We start from the raw sequence: 10,062 nt of genomic DNA, 5'->3' as shown, positions 1-10,062 counted from the left end.
CCGGGCCCGGGCCCGGCCTCGGCGCGCCGCCCGGCGGCGGCGGAGGTGCCGCCATGGGGAACCAGCTGGCTGGCATTGCCCCCTCTCAGATCCTCTCGGTGGACAGCTATTTCTCGGACATCCACGACTTCGAGTACGACAAAAGCCTGGGGAGTACCCGCTTCTTTAAGGTTGCTCGTGCCAAGCACCGGGAAGGCCTGGTGGTTGTGAAGGTGTTTGCAATTCAGGATCCGACTTTACCCTTAACGAGCTATAAGCAAGAGCTGGAGGAGTTGAAGATAAGGTTGCACTCGGCACAGAACTGCCTTCCTTTTCAGAAGGCAACTTTGTCCGAAAAGGCCGCGATGCTTTTCAGACAGTATGTACGGGATAACCTTTATGATCGAATTAGTACGAGGCCATTCCTAAATAACATTGAAAAAAGGTGGATAGCTTTCCAGATCCTTACTGCGGTGGACCAAGCACATAAATCTGGAGTTCGCCATGGGGACATTAAAACTGAAAACATTATGGTGACCAGCTGGAACTGGGTTCTTCTGACTGACTTTGCCAGTTTTAAACCAACGTATCTTCCTGAAGACAATCCTGCTGACTTCAACTATTTCTTTGACACCTCGCGGAGGAGAACATGTTACATCGCTCCTGAGCGCTTTGTTGATGGTAGTATGTTTGCTACAGAGCTGGAAAACATGCGGGATCCTTCAACTCCTTTGGTAGACTTGGCAAATAGCAATCAGCGAACAAGAGGAGAGCTAAAACGTGCAATGGATATCTTTTCTGCAGGTACTTAAGTGATCCAGAAAGATCAATGTGCTATTTATGGTAGGGTACTATGGTGCAGAAAAGGTTGGGATTTTTTGTTTTTTTCCTCCCAGTGGGCTTAGAGATCAGCCTGTGGAAAAATTCTCATTTTAAGCACAGGTCTGACAACTGCAAATCTTTTGCCCACAGAAATAGCAGGAGCGTAATATTAAGGTACATAAATCATGTGCATCACCACGCTAGCTGAGCAGCAAGAGTATGAAATATCTTATTTTGGCTCAACCTTGCTCTGGAAAAGAAGTGGTTCTACATGCCATAGACCATGATCTTCATGCAACAGAGGTCCTGAGGACACATAGCATGTGCCTCGTGGGGGCCCAAAAGGGCATCCACTTCAGGAATCTGCTACTGGCTTGTTTGAGTCCCAGCTGTCTGGGAATTGACTCAGCTTTTAGGGCAGTTTGGCAGTATCAGCTTTAGCAACCCCTTCTCGTTTAGTTTCTCCCACGGACGAGGAGTCGGATAACTCAGTAGGCCCCTGTCATTATAATTGCACTGACAAATACATGATGTAGTCCTATTCTGGGAGCATCTCTTGAATCTTGGTCTTGAAAGCTGTAAGTTTGCTTCTTAAAAAAAAAAAAAAAAAAAGTGTTTGGAGGTCTGAATTGACAGGTAATGCTTCCTTCATTTTACAAGCTGTTCCATAGAGGCAAGTTTCCAGGGCATTCCACTGATTTAGTGAGACACTGACTGTTGGGAATGAACTATCAGACTGGGAAACAAGCCTTCAAAGAGAATGTGTGTACAGCTTCATGTCTGCAATAAAGGGGTTGTGTTTAGCAATCTTGTTATTTCTCACAGTGTTTGTGAGCTTGTCTGAGTGAACGGATGCTCTCCCTCAGCATCCCTGCAGAAGCAGAGGTTTTTCCTTTACCTTCTGTAAAAGGGCCACTAGTTTTGACTTTCTGCCTGTTCCACGCTGATTTGCTAGCACTCTTCTTCCATGTGACAATGATGTAGGTTCCTGTTCTGGTGCTGTATTTCCTAGTTGGCAGGTGATTGAAGTCAGTGCCTCATGTCTTCTGATTGCAAACTCCTCTGCTGTTGGCATGTTTGAAATGGAGTACTTAGGAGATAGGCAGACATCAAGTGCAAAAAACGGTTTTTGGAGATTGAGATGCTATCCTTTTTCCCCTAAGTTAATTTGGCAACCCCTTTGCCTTATTTTTAATTCATCTGAGAGTAATGTAAGGTATGTTCTTGTCTGCATATGGACAGCGGAGGTGAAGTGGCTATTTTATAATCCTCCAAAATCTTTTGACTTTTTTTCAGGCTGTGTAATAGCAGAGCTCTTCACAGAAGGTGTGCCCTTGTTTGATTTATCTCAGCTGTTGGCGTACAGAAATGGCCTCTTTTCTCCTGATCAAGTCCTAAACAAAATTGAAGACCGTAGTATCAGAGAACTGGTAAGGATGSACTTCAGAATTCGAACCTTTTGTGTGGTTTGTTTGAAGTTTACTTCACCTACTTTGGTGACGGATTGCTTATTGGTTTTGGAGTGGTTTTTTTGCATTACAAATGTCTAAATCTTTAACCTTTTTCTCCTGCTCCCTCCTACCTCTGCCTTTCTCAAGGTCACTCAGATGGTCCATCGTGAGCCAGATAAACGTTTAGCAGCTGAAGATTATTTGAAACAACAACGTAACAATGCATTTCCTGAAATATTTTACACTTTCCTTCAGCCTTACATGGCCCAGTTTGCCAAGGAAACGTTTGTATCGGCAGATGAGCGTATATTGGTCATACGTAAAGATCTGGACAACATCATTCACAATCTCTGTGGGCATGACCGCACAGAGAAAGCCGAGGGAGAGACAAAAGAGAATGGGCTGGTTATTCTAGTGTCTGTGATAACTTCCTGTTTACAGACTCTCAAGTATTGCGATTCAAAACTGGCTGCTTTGGAACTGATTCTTCATTTAGCACCAAGATTAAGTGTAGAGATTCTGCTGGATCGTATTACTCCTTATCTGTTACATTTCAGCAACGACTCTGTGCCCAGGGTGAGGGCAGAATCCGTGAGGACACTAACTAAAGTTCTTGCTCTCGTCAAAGAGGTGCCACGCAATGATATTAATATTTACCCAGAATACATTCTGCCAGGCATTGCACACTTGGCCCAAGATGAAGCCACTATCGTCAGACTTGCATATGCTGGTAAGAGGAAACCCAATGAAACTCCATTTTTTTTTCCTGTGCTTTCTTAATTGTGTTCTCCAGTACCCAGTATCATCACACAACTTGCTGGTTWTGTTACAGTATATCTTCCCAGAAGCCTCAGAAATGGCAGCAGATAAAGATACCTGTGTTAGTTTAAGCTGATTGGCACATCTGGTGGCAGCAACTTAGTACTTAATGTGAGTTGAGTTACCTTAACAACTGAGTTTCCAGTCTAGATCTGTACCCAAAGTAAACTAAACAATTGTGTATAAAATAGTTGATACTTTATTTGCTTTCTATTAGATGATATGTTTAATCCTCCTTTGTAGTTTTGCATGTAAAAACAGCTTGCAGAATGCACGTGTTTGTTCTGAGCCGTGACCTGGATGTAGCACGCTGCAGCTCTGCTCACAGCTAAGATGAGAGGTCAGAGGGGTAGAGCCCCGTGCTTGGGGAAGCAAGGCTAGATGAACAAGACTGTAATGAATCAAAGTCATTGTGTATCAAAAGGTGTGAACAGGGCTTTATGGACTTGCCTGTCCTATGCAGCTTTTAATAATTTATCTTAATTGACATTTCGTTAGCTGAGATTGTTTGCTTAGAATGGACTGATTGCAATGCGTAAATAGGAAATTCATTTAAAGCATCAGTTTGTTATGCTTCACATTTATTTTCCTGCAAAATGAAACCTGATATTCAGTGGCAGAAATCATATTTACTACGAGGTAGACTGGCTCATACCTTCGCAGAGGGTTTTCTTTGTACATTATCCAGATACCTGAATTTCATTCAATCTAGAAACTTTTTAACAATACCCTTACTTACTATTTACTACATACCCTTATTTGCTATTATTAGATTATTCTACCTGCATTTGTTTCTTTTTTAGCTGCAAATCAGAATTCAGTTGAAAATGCTCTAGGTGATGTTTTTCTTTTGTTTGAAGCAAGATGATAAAACTAACATTAATTACTGAAGGCAATACATAGTTAATTTAACCAAATATTTTTGGACACCTTGGTCTTCCAGATTAAGAACTCTGTAGAAGAACCATTTTCTCATCCCTTGTTTTTATTTTTGGATTAAGAAAAAGAAAACAAGCCTTAGGAAATTACAGTTTATTCATAATATAGAACGAAACTTGTTAAATAAACTGAAATGGGGAAGAAAAAAAAAAGCAATCTATTTTTCTGCAAGTACAGAAAGGTTGCAGATCTCATTACCCAACAGACTCCAGAWGCACCTGCTTAAACAGAGATTCTCTCTCTGCTCAGTGGTTTGACTTTCTAATTTCAAGCTGAGTACAGCTAGAATATTTACAGTAATATTGAGTGAYTATACAAATTATAAATGGTCCCATCTGAAGATGGATTGCCTTCATTTCAAAGAGCAATTTTTAAGCAAATATAAAATCTTTTTTATTACTATTTTAAATGTTTTTTAATACTTGAACTTGTATTAACATAGCACACTWTAAAAGTGGTCAAATTGGTGATTTACAGGATTTGACCTGGTCTGTGGACAATTTCCATTGGCATGCTGCTGTTGTCTTGGACAAGATTCAGAAYGACTGCTTAGGTTGGATTTGTGCCTTGACGGGATTATTCTTGTGCCAGCAATGGCCTGACCCATATAGTCTGAGTTGCTTCAGCAGTTTCCAAACAGTGCAGGACAGTGCCAGATTGTCTGGGGAGAAGTGTCTTAACCGGATTCCAGCCCTCAGGAATAACCCTGTTATCCTCTAGGGTGATAATAAATACATATCCTGAAGTGCCTTTTTGTGTTGTTTTTGTTGCAGTCTACCATGCTGACATCTTAGGTAATTTGGGTTAATTGTCCTTTAARTTCCATGAAGTTATTTAGGCATTAGGCTGGGATTAGGTGACATTTAGAGCAATTCCAAATGACTAAAACTAGTCGTCATTACGTTTGATGTCCTTATATTTTTTTCCACTCATTTACATGACTAAAGTACAGTGTAATTTGTACCTGGCAGCTTCACTGGGGCCAGATACATACTGAGTTAGAGCTGAAGCAGGAAGACAGAGCAGAGGTGTAATTTCAATGCCATTTGCCCATCATTCTGGCGTTGTCAGTGGTGATGATGTCAGCTGTAAAGTAATTCCCTGAGGAGCACCAGACTGATGTAGAAAGTAGAACAAGCTTCAACCAAAATGTTTTTCTTTGCAGAAAACATAGCATTGTTGGCAGAAACAGCTTTRAGGTTTCTGGAATTAGTACAGCTGAAAAACCTGAATATGGAAAATGAACCAAATGGTGAAGAAATGGATGAAACTTCTCACCCCAGTGATAACTATGACACAGGTAATGTCACTTCTACTTATTTTGCACCACTTAGAGGCACTTTGGCCTATGATTTGCTACTATGTTTCCACTGATTTTTTTTTTTCTCCTTATCTTTACCAGTTTAGCTTTCCTGTTAAATGGGAAAAATGCTTTGCCTCAGTCARTATCAAAATGTATCTGTTGCAGGCTCATGCTGAAGCTGCATATCCAGCTTCACTCATGGTCCCATAAACAAGCTAGAAGCATGAAAGATGGAAAGGTGACTGTGTTCCAAATACCACTTCCACTGAAGTGCCAGGCAGGGGTTAGGTCTGAAAAACCTGGTAACGTCCTCATTATAGTAATGTATTTTTGTCATTCGTCCTTTTCTGTTCWTATGCTTGGCAGATCTGTCTGAAGATGCTGATTGTATAGATGTTCTTGAGTGGTAATGTTCAACAATCAGCACGGAGTGTTGAGTTAAAATCCTAAAGATTTATTTATTTGTTTGTTTTTTGAAAGGAGGGATGAGTAATGTGACCTGTATATGAGTTCCAAGGTGTTTTAGTGAATATATAGATTTCCTGAACAATGCTAGGCAAGTTTTCTGAGTTGAGATGGGTTTCTGATTAAAAACATGTCATTTTTGCTGTGGACTGAGTGGATCAATCTGTGACTAATTATAATTGTTAAAGAACCTGCGCATGCCCCTCTGACAGGGAAAAAGACATGTTTCAAATAATTTTAAATGTCATCCTGTAACTATTTAAAAAGAAAAATCCCCTTCAAGTTCCTTCACTTACGGTATTGGGTGTCTGGAATTGCTTAGCTATGACAGAAAGGAAGCCCCATTCTGCAGACTATATTTCTAAGAAATACTGTTCTGCATCCCTCAATATCTTGAAGATGAAAGAAATGATGCAAGGAAGAAATAAGTTTGAATAGCTCTATTCTTTTTACTCTTTTAAAATTAAGCATGAGAAACTTGAACGCAGAAGGAAATTTTTCATGTGACTAATACACAGACTTAGCAATTGCCTTCTGAAGGGCTACAGGCAAATGATAATCAGTCAGCAAAGCCTGGATAGCAACATCTGAAAATTTCACTGTGCTTGTTGAGAACCTCCCTTGTATTGATTTTGTTATTGGCTCCTGCATCAGCAATGCTGTTATTTCCATTTAATAGAAAAGCCTCATAAATTATTTCAGTTGTTCTGTTAGTGGTACGTGTATGTTGTTGTGTGGAGAGTCTTGTTTTGATTTCAGGTGCATCAKGGAGTGGAAGCCAGGGGCCAGGTCATTTTAGGATTTTTAGTTGGCATATTTAGGGTAACTGCTAATTCTTAATGAAATTGAAAGTACATGCTTTTCCTGGTATTATGTTTCTCTCTGTATTTTTAATGAAGCGAATCCTAATCAAAAATATATTTCTAATCTGTTGTCAGTTTACAGACTTTGAAATTGACAGTAAAATAAGTGTATCGAACCAATATTACCTTGAAGCATTTTGTCTACTGTTGTAATGCTGTCACTGACTCATTCTGATGTTTCTTCTTGTCTGCACTTCACCTGTAAATATGATGAGCTGGATCATCTTAGTTGAAGTTGTACATCACCCTTGTACTGAGTCTGAAGTCTTTTGTAAACCAGTCCTTGAAATTCTTGTGATTCTGCTGCATTGTCAGCCTCATGGAGGCAGATGTTCTTTGGGTGATGTCTCAGTTTAACTCCTTTGGCAGCAGGTACTGTGTGTGTGTGCGTATTGTTTCTTGCCTACTTGAGTGTCTACTGTCTCTTGCAGAGCTACAAGCCTTGCATGAAATGGTCCAGCAGAAAGTTGTTACTTTGCTAAGTGACCCAGAAAATATTGTGAAACAAACACTAATGGAAAATGGAATAACACGTCTCTGCGTCTTTTTTGGACGACAAAAAGCCAATGATGTTCTTCTGTCTCATATGATCACTTTCTTAAATGATAAGAATGACTGGCACCTTCGGGGAGCTTTCTTTGATAGCATAGTTGGTATGTATTTGGTTTTGACCAGACAGATAATCATATAGTTAATTCTGTTTTTACAGATTCTAGAAACTACTGATAGTCACAGAAAAGTCCTTTCCTGTAAAGATTTCTATGATTTTTAATAAAGGACACAGCTGGTCTAAATGTTTCTTTTTGGAGTAAAAAAGAAACACTATAAATACAAATATCTAATCCTTTTTAGCCTCTGTATTTAATAATAATGAGACCAAGGTATTTAAAATTAGGTTAGGTTAACATTAAAAGATTTAAATGCTTTTTTTTTTTAATTTTGAGTTTTTGCTGAAGCTGCTGACTGAGGAAGCTAAATTATGACAAATTCTGACACTTCTGAAAACCTGTTAGTAGAAATCACTTTGCATGTGTGCGCAGTCCCTTTAACTTCAATGGAACTGTTTGTATAATGAAAACTATGCCTCAGTATTGGCTGRAATTATAATTTGATAACACTTTGGTGCTCTAAAACCTCACTGTTATTTCAGAAAGCTTAATAAATTTTAAAAATCTTACCAGTGAATTCATAGCTTTTRTATTAGCTGTTTAGTATATTTGATGGATCCACGTATGTGCTAAAATATTCCATGTGAGTATTTGCTGAGAGTCACTGCTCAGGTTTTGCAGGTTGAGAAACCTTTTCCRTAGCAGACTGCAGTACCGTTACCTGATACTTCTGGTACATGGCAAGAAAAGGGAAYGTGATCAAACTTCTATCAGAGTCATGATATGCACATGCTCCATTATAGCTGGAAGCTATTAAATGCTGGGCTGGCATCCTACCAAGATGAAACACTGATACTTGCCAGAATTAATTTAGGAGGAGCGATGAAGTGGCTCAAGCATGGGTCTCAGAGCATCCTAATTTCTTGCTTTTGCACATTTTTAAAACTCATCCCTGTAACTTGTATTCAAAAGTGTGCAGCTACTGCTGCCTGTGGCTGTAGGCAGATATCCCTTGGTGGCATTGTTAAGGAGTATTTCCCTTACCTGTGCCATTTGTCTTTTCACCTTCTCTTCCCTTTAGCAACTGATTGCAATGCCCACCATTAATACATTACTATTGTATTAGAGTAGGAGTGATGAAGTTATTTTGTGCTTAATCTTCAGTGTGTTGAATTTTGTAGTTTTGTCAACCTTGAATAACTGAGTTGGAAGCAGAGATGGTTATGGTCCATGCTGTACAATGTATGACCAACAGCAATGATAGGTATGAGCTGTTCAATGAAAAACTGATTTTTCTCTCTTGAGGCTGATCAGAGAACTTATCCAGTTGTTGTTTATAGGAAGGAATGTTAGCTTGATGGATGTAAAGCTAGAAGAATGGTCTGAAATTCAGTGATGTCCATCTTCCTGAGAATTGCCAGACAYTGATCATAGTAGATGAATTTATCAAATCCAAACAAACAATTCCAGATATTTCATGTGGTCACTGACTCACTGTTGTGTGTGGAAGGCACCTAGAAGCAATCAAGGAGCTTACATTGGATTTTGTTTTTAACTCTGGCTTCTTTCTAAGGTTTTGAAATATATTTTAAGATTGTTAATTTTGAAATTAGGGGCAAAGTCGCTTCACGACTAACAATAATTTTTCTGAACTTTTGTGACAGTAAATAATGTGAGACTGGTTAACTAAACAGAAAACCTTTCAGGAAGTTAAGGCTGGAGAAGTTCTGGAAGACCCTTCTARAAGTCCCTTTTTGATTATTGATGATGCTTTAGTGGATAAATGCATGGATGTTACAGACTTTCCTTATTGCTATTCAAATTACCACTACTGGTAAACAAAAGACAAAAATCCTGCCAAGGGATTCTGCCAATTCCATCATTTTGATGGAATGAATTGGAAGTGTTTTTGCTGACTCTATATAAGATGAGAGAAAAAACAACACCTTCCCCCCCCCCTCCCCCGCATCTTCCTTCCTTTGTCCCTTTCCTTTCACAAATGCAGGCACTGCATCCCCACCCCTTAGTTGCTGTTACTGTCTCTTTGGTTTCAGACTTTTCTTGGCCAGTTGTGCATTTGCATTCAGCTTGGYGGTCTGGGAGGGACTCCTCAGGTGCAGGTATCTGCTGCTGTCAGACAGCTTTCAGGGCATTGGCCAAACTTTGTACGGAAAGCACATTCCTTCTTTTTAATGACTAATCGTCTATTTTCAGATGTGTCCACAGAGATACTAAAGAGAGATACGTAACACCAGCAATGAACAGTCCTGTCTTTTTAATTTCAAGTGTAGAAGATGTAGATCTTGTAATGTTAAATCACTTAGCTTTTCATGTTATGCTGTATAAAGTAGCAGTTTTAAACTTGGGGAAAGGCAAGGAAGTGCTACTATAGATTTTTGTGTTCTTTTTATGTTTCAGGTGTTGCTGCTTATGTTGGCTGGCAAAGCTCATCAATTCTGAAACCTTTGCTTCAGCAAGGTCTCAGCGATGCTGAAGAATTTGTCATTTACAAGGCCCTCAATGCTCTTACTTGTATGTGCCAGTTAGGGCTCTTGCAAAAGCCCCATATTTATGAATTTGCTTGTGATATCGGTAAGTTGGCATTTGGAGACTAGCTGGTTTTTCTACTTAAGAAAAGAAATACTACATAAAGCTTTACTGTCAGCTTAGCTTTCCAGTATGCAAACCTACATCACAGTTCTCAAATCTATTGGTAGTTGTGTCAATAGACCAATAGACTGTTGCTACTTAAACTGCCCAGGAGTCTAAAATAATCAATTTGATGGAATGAAATACAAGATGAGAACAAACAA

The 10,062-nt window shown here is 39.4% G+C and overlaps 1 protein-coding gene across 1 annotated transcript in view; it reads left to right on the top strand.

Moving 5' to 3' along the window:
- Window positions 1–7: 7 nt before the first annotated feature.
- The window catches only part of PIK3R4 (phosphoinositide-3-kinase regulatory subunit 4), a 27,002-nt gene continuing 16,947 nt past the window's right edge, over window positions 8–10,062 (top strand). The window contains exons 1-6 of the mRNA XM_085311849.1: window positions 8–783; window positions 2,098–2,231; window positions 2,400–2,982; window positions 5,176–5,310; window positions 7,073–7,294; window positions 9,668–9,841. Coding sequence (XP_085167975.1) covers window positions 54–783; window positions 2,098–2,231; window positions 2,400–2,982; window positions 5,176–5,310; window positions 7,073–7,294; window positions 9,668–9,841 — 1,978 coding nt within the window. The 5' untranslated portion in view covers window positions 8–53. The remainder of the gene's footprint in view (window positions 784–2,097; window positions 2,232–2,399; window positions 2,983–5,175; window positions 5,311–7,072; window positions 7,295–9,667; window positions 9,842–10,062) is intronic.

Source organism: Rhea americana, unplaced genomic scaffold (assembly GCF_003343005.1).
Source record: "Rhea americana isolate MKP2758 unplaced genomic scaffold, rheAme1 scaffold_35, whole genome shotgun sequence".
Classification (NCBI taxonomy): domain Eukaryota; kingdom Metazoa; phylum Chordata; class Aves; order Rheiformes; family Rheidae; genus Rhea; species Rhea americana.
The sequence above is the reverse complement of the archived record's forward strand: the minus strand, read 5'-3'. Positions and strand labels throughout refer to the sequence as shown.